Raw genomic sequence first — 13970 nt, forward strand, 5'->3', positions numbered from 1 at the left:
AGGAGTCCTTGGATGAGTGACGTTCTGTTGCTCCCCATAAAAAAACTTCAGGGTTAGAGGAACAACAGTGCCCTGTCTGCGTTGAGGAGGGAGTAAGTTAGCAAGTATGTTAGGGAGGACGTCTTGATTTGAGAGGCTCACTGCCACACAGTCCCCTTTAAACTTTTTCGGCCGGTTTCCTAGCCAGGGGACCCTGGTTGCTGACTTGATTACATTTGCCAGATGGTACTTTCCCCCTGGAGCTAACCGCATATTACTGGTTAGCCAGTGCAGAGCCTTGCTTGTGAGGGAGGTAGGGCTTTCCACTGTTCCCCCTTCCAAAGGAGGGACATTCGCTAACACAAGAACCACTGGTGTGGCCTCGACTAAAAATTGTAGGGGGTCCGTAGAGTGAGCAATTACTGGGGGGAAGCTAACAGAGGGATTATTATCTGTTGGGATGTTAACTAAAAGAGGGCCCTCAGTAGTAGTGGTCAATGATGATAATGGTTGGGGCGGTAAATTCTCAACAGACGGCTGTATCCCTGCACCATCACTTACAGCCTCGCTAACCACATTTCCCCCTGTATTATTGCTCAAATTTGTAACTATCGTGGTAATGTTTTCTACCCCACCTGCAACCGTGGTGTGGAGACCACCCAATCTTTTAATCTCCGCTTGCAATTTATCGATTTTTGATATTAAAGGTTTTACAATGGCATTACATTTTAACTCAAGAAAGTCAGCAATCCTTTCCAAAAAAGTGTCCTCAAAAGTGTGATTTTGTTTGTCCTCCAGAATGTTTACTTGCTTTGTCTTTGGGGTAATAGCCCTCTTCCTTCTTGTCCCCGGGCGTGGTCCGCCCTGCTTAGGTGGATTTTTTGTACATAATCGTCTTGGCCTTGTTGCGCGCCCTTTAGGTGTCTGCTCATCAGATGAAACTCGTGCCTGTTTCTCCTGGTCAGAGTCAATGTCAATGTCACTTTCAGCCTCTATGTTGGAAACCTCAGAGGCCGGGACTACATTGCCAGGTGCGCTGCTTAATCCTTGGAAAATAGGGCCACTAATTATGCTCTCCTGATTGGCTTCCTGCAGAATAGTGTCATCAATCAAAATAGATGCAGTCGGGGACAGACAACGGAGGTCTGGGGATTGGCTTAACCCCAGAGAGTTTCTCCTCTGCGTGTTTATTTTTTTCACGGTCTGGACAAGGTAATTGTCAAGAGTATTTTGTGGGGCTTCCTTAGATTTCATAGACATGTTTATGATATACTCACAGCCTCACTTTTTAAACTAAAATGATAACTAATAAGAAACTCTTAGGAGTATGAGTCTTACTTACAATGATGAATCCTGCAGCGTTTCTGGCCCTGCCCCAGCCTCCTCGTGCCGATGAGGGCCGTAGAGGGCCCGCCCTTTGCCCTGGCTTCGCCCCGGGCGTCCCGCTCGCGTCCCGCTCTGCCGGGGTCTCAGGGATTTTATTGCGCCTCCTGGTGCGTTGTCCCCGCGTTCTGTGTCACTTCCTGCGCGCCGCCGCGTGGCCTGCCGGGTATTGTAGTCCCCGGAGCGGCGGCGCGGTAGTTGCGGGCTTCGTGACTCTTGGCGGTGGCGGCTGGACCATGCGTCAGCTTCTGTGGACTCTCGGCGGTGGCGGCTGGACCCTGTGTCAGATGCTGTGGACTCTCGGCGGTGGCGGCGGTAAGTGAGTGTGGCTCCCCCGCTCTGCCGGGGTCTCAGGGATTTTATTGCGCCTCCTGGCACGTTGTCCCCGCGTTCTGTGTCACTTCCTGCGTGCCGCCGCGTGGCCTGCCGGGTATTGTAGTCCCCGGAGTGGCGGCGCGGTAGTTGCGGGCTTCGTGACTCTTGGCGGTGGCGGCTGGACCATGCGTCAGCTTCTGTGGACTCTCAGCGGTGGCGGCTGGACCCTGTGTCAGCTGCTGTGGACTCTCGGCGGTGGCAGCGGTAAGTGAGTGTGGCTCCCCCGCTCTGCCGGGGTCTCAGGGATTTTATTGCGCCTCCTGGCGCGTTGTCCCCGCGTTCTGTGTCACTTCCTGCGCGCTGCCGCGTGGCCTGCCGGGTATTGTAGTCCCCGGAGCGGCGGCGCGGTAGTTGCGGGCTTCGTGACTCTTGGCGGTGGCGGCTGGACCATGCGTCAGCTTCTGTGGACTCTCGGCGGTGGCGGCTGGACCCTGTGTCAGCTGCTGTGGACTCTCGGCGGTGGCGGCGGTAAGTGAGTGTGATAGTCATTATTTCTTTCTGAATCCCTAATCTGTAAATGTACTGTCTGCTAACCTGATTGCAAGCCCTGCTGCAAGAGTCCGTAAAATCTATACGGCTCTGGTACTGTAATGCTGCCTTCGACTGTGCAATCTGTGTAATTTTATTTTTCCAGCATGCCCCTTCCAAAGAGGTTTACAGTTATATCATAAAATGGTGGAATCTATTCCAAAGAGGAAAAATTAAATATAGAAATTACATTGCTCCTGTTGTAAATAATTATCCGCACAAATTTAAATTTTTGAACTACCTGTTTCACCATTGGCTTTTTAGACACTTTTAGGGAAATTGTGCTAAAAAATTGACTATTTTGCCACCGTGTTCTTAAAATTATGGCCGGTGGAACAGCAACACTTCTGGCGAGGGACAGGCTTAGTTGGCCATCCATGAGAGTACTGAAATATTTCATTTGTATTTTTAGAAGATTTATGTTATCATGGCATTCGTTTTTCTATTACATGGCTTTGGGTTTAGTATGGCACTTGATTTGTAGTTAGACAGCCAGCTTTAAGCTATTTCTTGTCAGGTGAGGCTGGCCATGCTGATTTGAGGAATCACGAAGGAACTAGCAGACACAGTTATATCAGGAAATCTAATGTTAAGGGAGTCTTTTAGAGTTTGCCAGATCGGGTCAACAGCCGAGTTATGGCCAGGAAGGCGGAGGTTTATAAATAAGTAAGCAGTTATTCCCAGGGAAGAGGCTATCATAGCCTCCCGACCTGGCAGGCCAACATTTCACCCTGCCAACGACTTTAAAAAGTGCTAATTCTCCTTATGGGGCTTTATGTCACTGTTGTTGGAGAAAAATGCTCATGTGACCATTTTATAATGGATTCGGACTGTGACTGGGCTTTCTCTTCTGATGTTTTCTATTTTGTGGCGCGATACGTGGTTGTTTAATATGTCAAACAAAATGTACAGGTTCTTCGCATTTTCTGACGGAGATTTCATCACAAAGGGCTAAGCAGGGTGGTTGCAATGGTGAGGCTCTGGCAGACAATGCTTTACACAGTTAGTGGCCTTTCCCTAACGTCAGTGACGTCTAAACGTGTGTGTGTGACAGGGATGAAGAAGTGGACGATGGGCACGTGGTTTGAGGGCAGATCACAAGGACAGTGATGTTTTTGTGCAGAGAGGTAAATGCAGACCAAACATGGCATGATGTATTTAGGTTAATTCAGCCGTTGTGTTTAGCTATAATCGGGACAAATGGCATTTTTTTTATTTAACGTGAAATTGTGTTTTGTGTTCCACGGTGGATGGTTTACAGCTAAATCGGCAGTTCTGTAATTACTGATTGGCTGATGGGGGTTAGAGAACAGAAAACGGATACAAATACCCGGCACGTGTATATTACTAAAAAGAAAGAAGCTATCCTAAACTGTCCTGCTATATGACAAAAAAGGTTCTGTTTCTAAAAAAGGGTTTATGTTCGAAGTAAAGCAAAAAAAAAAAGAATCAAAACTAAAAAGGGTTGCCTACTGCTAGTAATAACTATCTGATGTAAAAAAAATAATGGCTGTAACTTCTAAAACTAAAAAATAACCTCTATTGTTTTAATACATTTTTCAGAAGGGGTATACTGTTGTTGCTGAAGCATTTACTGGTGATTTACCAGTAACAGCTGGGAAATGGAAATTGCGTCTCATCACATCCTACAGCCCTCTTCCATCTCCTGCTCGAGACGTATTAAACAATTCTTTTTCCATGAAGGAATTCAAAGAGTATTTTATCCCGAACAAGAAACATATTTTGTTCAGGTAAGTGCAAGAAGATGTTATACTTCATGCATTCTCTCCTGCTGTATAATAGTTTTTATATTCATTATATTTGTGTTAATTATTATTACTGGTTATTAATTCTATGTGTCTTTATTATTGTTATTCTTACTATTGTCATTCCAACTGGTTTAGCTGTTACAATTATTGTGTAGAAATTGTAAAACACTAGGAGGGATATGTACAATGAAGTGGGGGAGCATATTGTTAGCCTCCTAGGCATAACGACACGCTCAGCCACTTCTTAAATGCAAGGCTGCACCATATTTACAAGAATGTGGTGAAGCCTTGTGTTTCCCCCTGCAATGGCGTTAAGTTTAACAACTTTGCGCCAATGCAGGCACCCTTGCACCACAGTGCCAGGGTGTCTGTGTGCAGGGGAGGTTTGTTTATGTACAGGAAGTCCCCCATCATGCACATAAACAATCATAAAATGCCATTTTGTAACTTTCATGTGTGCTGCTTCATGCAGCACACATGAAATTTACAAAATAGCATTTTTTTAAAATGTTTGTATATGTAGAGGAAGGGGCACCTCCTTGTACATAAACTAACCATGGCAAGGCAGCACACATGGAAAAAGCAAAAACGAGGATAAAAAATGCATTTCTCCTCGTTTTGCCAAATTAAGACCAGGATTTTCCTCATCTTAATTTTGACGCTGCCTCTTATGTATGCCACCCTTGTACATAGGGGCAGCGTCAAATACAATGAGTGTTGTGATGGAACGCCCACCACAATACCCACTGCACACCCCTTTCATGCTAAACATAGCCTGAAAGGGTGCCTTATGTACAAAGCAGCGTTAAGCCACGTTAAATGCATTAACGCTGCCTTGTACATAAGGCATGGCCCCTCTTGCCACGGGAACATCACAAAAAGTGACGTTCCCGTGGTGATAGGGACTTGTACACATGCCCCTAGATATTCTAAGCCCTTAAAAAAGGTTTATTTCATAATTTTGAATCAGAGTGTGGTTTTGATCAGCAATACGGTATTTCCTGCAGAGTAATTTAAACTAAATCCAATTGTCCTCCAAGGGGGGCCAAATAAACGAAATTGGGTTTCTCTAATTCTGGCAGCCAATGTTGAATGTTCTGTGTTAAAGCCAACATCCCAGGAACCCTTGCTATTCCACTCTAGGGGCTCAGATAATTCCCTTTATGATGCCTGCACTATGATCCGTCTACAGCTTTAAAATAAACAAGCACTGGCAAAGCCAAATTGGTCTCAGCTATCTGCGACGCATAGCTGTGTTGTACAACTCTGTGGTTGCACAGCATGTTGAACGTTTTTTTCTAATTTGCTTTGAAACCGCCCTTATTCTTTTTGTATTTATTAAAGTGTGGGGGATGGTATGAGCTTTGGATTAAAATGTGAAATTAAATTTAAATTGATTGAAATGGTGCAAATTAATTAATGTGCACGTTTAAGTAAAAAGAAGGGCATTTCGCCTGTAACACTGCAAGTGAAGAGAGGTGGAGAGCACCTTTTGTTATCCTAAAGGAAACGAAAATGACAGTGTGTGTATAACAGGCAAGCAGTTCCTCAAATGTGACAACATGTGTGCTTGAGCTAAGAATAAATACTATGGAGCAGATTTACAAGTAAGTGAAGCATCTGTAGAGATGCGTCACTTTTCCTGCACCACCATGCAAAACCCTTGCGTCACCATGGATGCGCCGTATTTAGTACATGGCGCACCTTGGCGCAACGATTGACAGATGCGTCCGAAATTCAGACGCATCTGTTGACGGAAAAGTCATGCATTGCTGGAGTCGTGTTGCAAGCATGACGCAACTCCAGCAATGTGTGTTGCGGCCTATTCCCAATAAATTGCCACACTCCTTATCCCTGCTTCAAGCAGGCGTAAAGTATCTTACCACTCCTGCAAATCACCCAGAGCTCTGTGCATGGCATACCTACACTCCTAAAGTAAGTAATTCATCATGGTGTATTCTGTCCTCACCAAGAAGATCACGGACTGGCTACTGTGAGGGCAAAATCTTAGAGCAAGAATGTACCTCTATTTGAAAAAGCTTGAGCACTTTAAATGTCAAAGAAATTGTTATTCTGTCTTTGAGAAGACAGTCAAATTACCTTCTCTACAGAAAATTCAGGTAAGCCTTGACATGAGAACTAAGATGCATTGGCTACTCGAGAGGCTGGCCATATTTGAATAGCCTTGGACCCATTTTCGGTTACCTGCGCCCTCCTTACCACTGACTGTCTCCCCTACTATTAGCACACCTGTCACCTCAAGGATCATAATACAGATAGGTGTGTTTGCCTTCACCGTGAAATGACTATGTATGACAAAGTGATCAAAAGCGATCACAAGAAGACAATCCAAGCAAACCTTGCAAGTCTAACAGCGCAATGAGCATCATATTTTGCAGTCCATGCCATTAGCCTAAGTAATAGGGCAAAGTTCCGGTCAGTTCAGTAGCCTAACTATGGGGCATACTATCAAGGACGGCATTAAAATTATCACCGGTTTAGAGGCAGAAAACTGCCGCTAAAGCGGCGATAATGGGCTTGATAATATGCCCTGGAGAATTCAAATAGAAGCCCATGTCCACACCAGAACATCGACTTCTATTGGAATTCTCCAGGGCATATTACCAAGCCCATTATCGCCGCTTTAGCAGCAGTTTTCTGCCTCTAAACGGGCAATAATTTTTAACGCCGTTCTTGATAATATGCCCCTATTTTATTTAAATCTTAGTGGGTAGATGCAGTAGAACACTAGGTCTACGATGGTGTGGGAGCCGCTGGTTGTTGAAGTTATAAAGATGAAGGGTGTGTTTCTAGGTCTCCTACTGTGAGCATAGTTGTGTAGACAGTAACGAAATGTGCTGATGATAATGCTAATATGAAGGACTCATTTAGCAGGGCAATGCTCAGTGTACTGTAAGTCATTTCCATATTTTATTCTCATTGACTGGTACCAACAGGTTTGGCCGGTAGAGCTACAGAACCAGGGATGAAGAGCTCAGCCTGCAAGCAGATCTGAAGTGCCTGTCTCAGAGGGCAGGGAAATAAGTTAGAAGTATGTGAAAAACATGCAATCATGCCGAGTAGTGCTGACAGCAGTTGGGTGCACGAGAAAAATCTCCTTGCCACATAGAGTGAGAAGAAACCATTTGCCTCATTTACAAGAAAGTGCCACAGTGTGGCACCCCAGGACCTTTGGCTGCGCCATGCTGCGGCACTTTCAAAGCACAGGGATGTGACATATTTATAACAATATGTCGCATTCCTGTGCTCTCCCCTGTGCTGGCGCACAATGAGCTGCCATGCGCCGACGCAGGTACCCTCGCACCATGGTGCAAGAATGCCTGCGTCACGGGGTGATTGTTTATGAAGGGACACCTTCCTGCACATAAACAATCGCCAGAAGAGATTTCCTCTATCTGTTTGTGCTGCAGAATGCAGCACGCACAGAAAGAGGAAAGAAACGAGGAGAAATTAATACATTTCTCCTCGGTGTGCCTCCCTATGCCTCCCCTGGGGAGGAGTAGCATTTAGGCGCATTTTCAACATTACGATTACTCGTAAATCTGCAAATGTGTCATGTTACATGGATGTTGTGTGGGATCACCCACAGCAACACCCATGGAACGCCCCTTTCACGCAAAGTGCTGCGTGAAAAGGGGTTGCCTGTACAAGGACAGGAAAAGCCACGCAGGGTGGCTTTTCCTGTCCTTGTAAATATGGGGCAGCAAAATGTGCCGCCAATGCGTTACAAAAAGTGGCGCACCAGCGGCGCAAGGGGCTTGTAATAAGCCCCCAGGTGCACATCATGAGGAGTAGAAACAATAACCAGCTGCACTTGGGAGACTGTACATTAGGCCCATTCTGCAATGTCCCCATATTCTGCAGTACAGTCTGCAGCCACGGCCCGTGTAGGGCTTGCCACCGGGCGGTGACGTGGGGCGGGGGAGGGACAGGGTGGGGGGTTGTAAAATGCGGGTTACGGATGATTGCAGGTAAGTACCGGAAAAAAAATAAACGAATTTCATTGCGCACGCTGCATCGCCAAATGTGATGCAGCACGCGTAACAAATTTTTTTTTTTTTCAATACTTACTTGAAATCGGCTGTATCCCGCATTTTACAACCCCCCACCCTGCCCCTCCCCCACCCCACGTCACAGCCCGGTGGCAAGCCCTAGATGGGCCTTGGCTACCAGTCTGTCCCACAAAGGTACCCAGTACACACAAGTAAAACGATGGTTTAAATGAGGAATTCTAAGCTTTTGCTCTGGAAGCTGTGTCTCAAAGCAACAGGCTTCCCTCAGATATAATGCATAGGAAATATTTTAACAACTCCTGGTGCACAATAAATCAGACATTGAACAGATACAACTCCCAAAAGTCTTTTAGCAAAAAGAAGAAAAATGTAATTGCTAAAACAATACCAGTATGACAAAAATGGATCAATGTGTTGGGCTTAAAATAACTACAGAACAATGGTCAAATAGTTGCCTTTGTACTTCCAGGTCGACCACGTTGGAGTGTTGATAGGGTTCATCCCAGTCAACAGATTCACCTAAGTCGTTTTTGTCAAGCTAAAAATCCTTCAGCGTGGCAAGGAATGAAGGCGTGACTGCAAAGGGCTCCTCAAAGTTGAACATGCGAATTTCATGGCGCCGTTAAAGGCTTGACTTTTGGCGCCAAAACACTCTGGGAGAAACAATCTTGTAAACTAACTGTCGCAGGCCAATAAATTCGATTTTTAATAACCAACAACATTTAACAAAGGTTAATTTCCTAATGGCTGTTATACATAAACAGGCTTTGCGGATGGAACAGACTAATTCGGCTTGTGAAGTGAATAGCACGTAAATTCTGTTACAGCAGTAATATGCCAGCTTCACGGTTGGCATGTCTCACTCCTTTATGTTTTGCACCTAGTCCTTGTGCGCACCAGCACCCACTTTAAAGATGACTTACTATATGTTAGAAGGCTTTTAAACATGTTAAAGTGGTTTAGTGTGACGTGCTCACTGCAGCATGGCTCTGGAAGACCCGGGCCAAAGGGGCTCTCATGTGAGGGATAGGCACAATGTGGTCCACGTGCACCATTTGACTATTACATCACCTATGCAGTTTTGTCGTATTTAACATGGCCCTACCTAAACAAACAAAAAAAGTCAACTGGAGGTAGCCAATATGCTCGCCATGTGTTATGCATCAGAGCACATTCACAAGGAGAAATATATGAGCCTCCCTCTGCTCAGTCAAGGTCATTTCATTAGCCCTTGCTTGTCAAACTTTTAAGCTGCAGTACTCATGGGAACACATTTATATTCTTTAAAATTGCTTTAGCCAACAAAATCTGAGGAATACCCCAGAGAAACTTGTATGTATTCACACATTTAACCCTTTATTTGGTGTCGTGAATAGATGGATGAAACCTTCTCATAATTAGTTTCTGCCTTGTGGAGTGAGCAACAAAGCAAATTATAGTTAACACAACGCACAAGCTGTTATGTTACAATGGTAAGCCTTTTCAAGCCAAAGTCCCTTATTCCGATGGCTGAGTAATTGCAGATTTAAGTGGAAATATTTGGCAAGAAATTGTAAATTGAACTAAAGTGTGAATACACATTCACAACCATTCTCCCCAGGACACTTTACCAGCTACCAGCCGATGAAATTCTGAAAGAGAATCAGATGTGGGATACTCATAGTCTGCATACTACGTGCGAGTCACTCCCATCCCACATCCGCTGAGCACACTTGCCCCACCAACGGTTTACCTTAGGCATATACAAGCTGGACGCCGACCAGGGTTGGTGTTCCACAGCGTAGTTCTTTATTACATAACAGATTTTGCTCAGTAGATTTTTTTCCAAATATAACATAAAAAACATGGAGGATAGATATGTGTCATTGACAATCGTTGTGCAATACATTTCTCTATGTGGAGCAAAGGTAACAGAGCAGCTTTCCATGGTAACACATGGCTTCATTCGCAAGGACTTGAAATAGACCATAAACCACAGGTGTGTTAGATCTTCCCATGCTTGTTGTCCCAGCAGGGCCCAACTTGCACGGTCCTTGAGCGACCCCCTTAAGGACATTTGCCATCCTGTACATAATTACCCGTATACCAACCTCCATTCAGGAGGTAATTCACTTACCGGGGCACTGGTAAGTGAGTTACCTCCTGAATGGAGGTTTTGTACCTGGCTACCTATGCCCATGGCCCTGGTCGAGTAGCATGCTGATGTCATTGGTGGTGGTGAGGAGGGCGGTCTCGGTGCTGTGGTTGCTGCGGAATCCAGACTGGGAGGAGTTGAGGATGCCATTCTCTTCATTGAAGGTGGTCAGCTGGGCGTTGACTAATTTCTCTGTGACTTTGGCTGCGAAGGGAGGGAGAGGTGGGCCGGTAGGTTTTCAGGTCCATTGGTTCAGCCGTGGGTTTCTTGAGGAAGGGCTTGACCTTAACTGGCTTCCAGTCATCGGGGAAGATGCTGGATTCGAAGGTGGCGTTGATGGTGCAGCGTAGTTCAGGTGCAATGGTGGCGGCGGCTCAGTGGAAGATGTGGGGCGGGCACAGGTCCGTGGGAGCTCCTGAGTGGATACTTTTCATGGTTGTGGTGGTGTCTTCGGTGGTAACCGGTGTCCAGGTGGTGATGGTGGGCTGGTTGTCATTGCTGGAGGGTAGGGTGGGTTCTGGAGTCTGTTCGCTTTTGGACGCTGTCCCTGCCTTTTGCTGCCCCCAGCAACTGGCTCTCACCTGTTCTGACCCCCACTTGGGAGGGAGAATCTTTGGGAAATCCAAGCTAGGAAGAGAGATGTGCCTACCATTGGCAACCCCACCCCTCAGGTGAGGAAAGCGAGTTGAAGCACACATCTCAGTCCCCTCGATCTTGAAGATGAGGGGACTCAGCCAATTTGGAAGAGGCTCATGCCCCCTCCCACTGGAGGGTAGCATGATAGAGGGTGTATTCACTCCAAGTAAGGGACCCATTGGTCCTAACCTACACACTTCTTTCACACCCCTAAATTTAGTATTTAGGGGCAGCCCTGAACCTTGCCTCCAGAGATTCGAGGAAGAAAGAAGAAGGACAAAAGAGCCGTGCTGACCCAGGAAGAAACCAAAGACTACAACTGACTTGGCCCCAGCCCGACCGGCCTGTCCCAACCACGACCTGCCTACAGCGAAGAAACTGGCATGTCCAGCACAACCAGACCTCCCCCTCAGAGCCCGGAGTACCTGCCCTACACTCAACTTACAGACTCTGTCTCCTGTGAGCATCGGATTTGCTCAACCCAAAGACTAACCTTCAGAGTCCATACTGCACCCGGCTGCCACGGGCCAAAGTAGAGTGACCCTATGCACCAAAGAGACCCCCCAACGATCCCAAGTTGGGATCCGATGACCCCTGACCTCCCAAAACTTCGAATTTTAATCTCCAGGCTTCACTTGAAGGCCCCCCCTGACCGCGACCGAAAGCGGTAAGACACTGTTCCCTTAGACTGAAGCGGTCTGGGAAGTTCGACCATGTCTGTCTGACTGATGCCCACCCCGACCGATCACAGCCTAAGAAAACCTACGCCTAAGATGCTTCAGCCCTCAACACCTTCCTGACCTTGGGTGGCCCAACCAACGGTGTCCAAGCATCCTCCCAGTTCCCCAGTACCCTCCCCAGCCGTGGGTCACCCCCAAGAAGTCCCCTCGACCGAGCCAGCAGCTTTCTGAAACCGCCGGTCTCCACTGAGAAGTCCAGGGACCCGACGTCTGCTTTACCTCCTGCACCTGCCGCCTTGTGTCTGTCGTTAGCCCCTGCAGTGCCAATTGCAACCTTAGGAGCTTGGCTCCCACACCCAAGTGGCCTGCTTGCCAGCTGACCCCTGCACTCTGCACCTGGCTGCCCCAGTGCCGCTGGTGGCGCTACTAGACAGTCCACCTGGACCTTGGGGAACCTCGTAACTCAAATACCTCCAAGTTCGATAACCATTTTTCCTCCCACAGGGACCCATAGTAGAAGATTTTGGGTCCAGAAAGTGTTCTATATAGAACTGGTAATGTATGGGGAAAAGTGCGCGCTATTATAAAGTAATAGAAAGTAATCAAAGCGTGTAATTCCGAATTCTGAAAAGCGATATTAACCTGTAACTGTTACGATTACAAGAACAACTGCATTTCCTTGAGCAGTTGTGCATTTGCAAGTATTTATTACCTGCCTGTAGCAAGTCCTGCTTGGTTCTATAAATAAACAATAAGTATCCCTTTTTTCATACTTACCTAATTGGTCTGGATTCTGTCTCTGAGTGTGTGGCATCAACCTTGAATAAGTGAATACTATAAATGCTTAACACACCCTCCTGATAAGCCTATCTGCTTGACCACACTACGACAAATAGAGCTGTTATTGATTATCTAATTTAGCCTCTGCTATACCTCTGGGGACCCACTGTACTCTGTGCACACTATACCATACAGAAATATGCACTTTATACATTTTATCTATTTATTTATTTAAATTTATATATCAGCGCACAGCGCCGTACAGGAACAGCAGAGGATAGAGCAACCTATTGGCTGAAAAGCCATGTTTTCAGGGATCTACAGAATAAAAGAAGGTTAGGTTGCATGCGGAGGGGCAGAGGTAAGGTATTCCTTAAGGTAGGGCCCAAGTATGAAAAAGAGCGCCCCCCCCCCGCGGGAAAGTTTGACTTTAGGGACTCGAAATTTTTCTTGGGTGGAGGATCTGAGAGTACGAGAAGGAACATACGGACAAGCTAAAAGTTGCAGATAGCGAGGGGACTGCGCATGCTTGATGCAAAACATGTAGGTGAGGGCCTTGAACTTGACCCGTTTCTTGACTGGAAGCCATTGGAGATCAGCCAGCAGCCCAGACGTAGATGAGAGTTTGGGAGCTTGGCAGAGTAATCTAGCCGCAGAGCTTTGTACTCGCTGCAATTTACGTGTTACCTCTTTGTTGACACTCAAGTAGAGTATATTCCCCTAGTCCAGCCTAGAGGTGACAAGGGCTTGGACTACGGTACGCTGGGCATGAGATGGGAGCATCCACACAATCTTTCTCAACCATTTCAAAAAGGTGAAACAGGTAGCAGCAACCTTAGAGACCTGCTGTCGCATAGAAAGGGAGTCATCTACGATGAAGCCAAGGTTACGCACGTGGGTGGAAGGTTGTGGGAGCGTTCCCATCTCAGGCGGCCAATGTAGAGGGCCCCAGAGGTCGCGATCTTTGCCCAGGATCAGGACCTCTGTCTTATCGCCATTAAGTTTTCAGAAATTGGCGTTGATCCAGGCCACAACTTTATTGAGGCCGGATCTAAGAACAGAGGGCTGGGAGGTTTTACCTGCTGAGAGAGAGAAGAGAATCTGGGTATCGTCGGCACAAGAAAAAAGCAACAACCCGGATTCCTCTACCATATCCGCCTAAACAGCAAGGGGCTGGGAATCGAACCCTGGGGGACTCCGTAAGGAGAGGGATGAGGCTTAGACTTAGATGTAGAAGAAAACACCTGAAAGGTGCGACCAGTGAGGAAAGAACTAAGCCAGTTTAGGGCTGCCCTGGTGACACCAGATGATTGAAGGGCCTTTATGAGTACGGTATGGGAGACCATATCAAAGGCCGCACTAAGGTCAAGTAGTTTCAAGGCCATGGTTTCGCCCACGTCAATCTTATGACGCAGCATTTCTGTAACCCCTAGGAGAGTTGTCTCCGTAGAGTAGCCAGTCCGAAAACAGGACTGAGAAGGGTGCAGAAGCCCATTAGTTTTAATGAACTTAGACAGATGCCCATTGATATGTCTCTCAAGAATCTTTGAGAGGGAAGGCAGGAGTGAAATAGGGCGGAAGTTAGAGGGAAGTGCAGGGTCAGCGTTAGTTTTTTTTAAATAATGGAACAACCATTGCATGTTTCCAGTCGGGGGAATGGTTGAGTTCATAA

General features: G+C 46.6%; 1 protein-coding gene across 2 annotated transcripts in view; it reads left to right on the plus strand.

Annotated features, from left to right (window-relative positions):
- ADGB (androglobin) overlaps positions 1 to 13970 on the plus strand; it is a 1448570-nt gene that overhangs the window by 1049759 nt on the left and 384841 nt on the right. For both annotated transcript variants that reach the window (XM_078649209.1, XM_078649210.1), the window contains exon 26: positions 3829 to 4016. In XM_078649209.1, the coding sequence (XP_078505335.1) occupies positions 3829 to 4016 (188 nt within the window). The remainder of the gene's footprint in view (positions 1 to 3828; positions 4017 to 13970) is intronic.

Source organism: Lissotriton helveticus, chromosome 6, assembly GCF_964261635.1.
Source record: "Lissotriton helveticus chromosome 6, aLisHel1.1, whole genome shotgun sequence".
Lineage (NCBI taxonomy): Eukaryota > Metazoa > Chordata > Amphibia > Caudata > Salamandridae > Lissotriton > Lissotriton helveticus.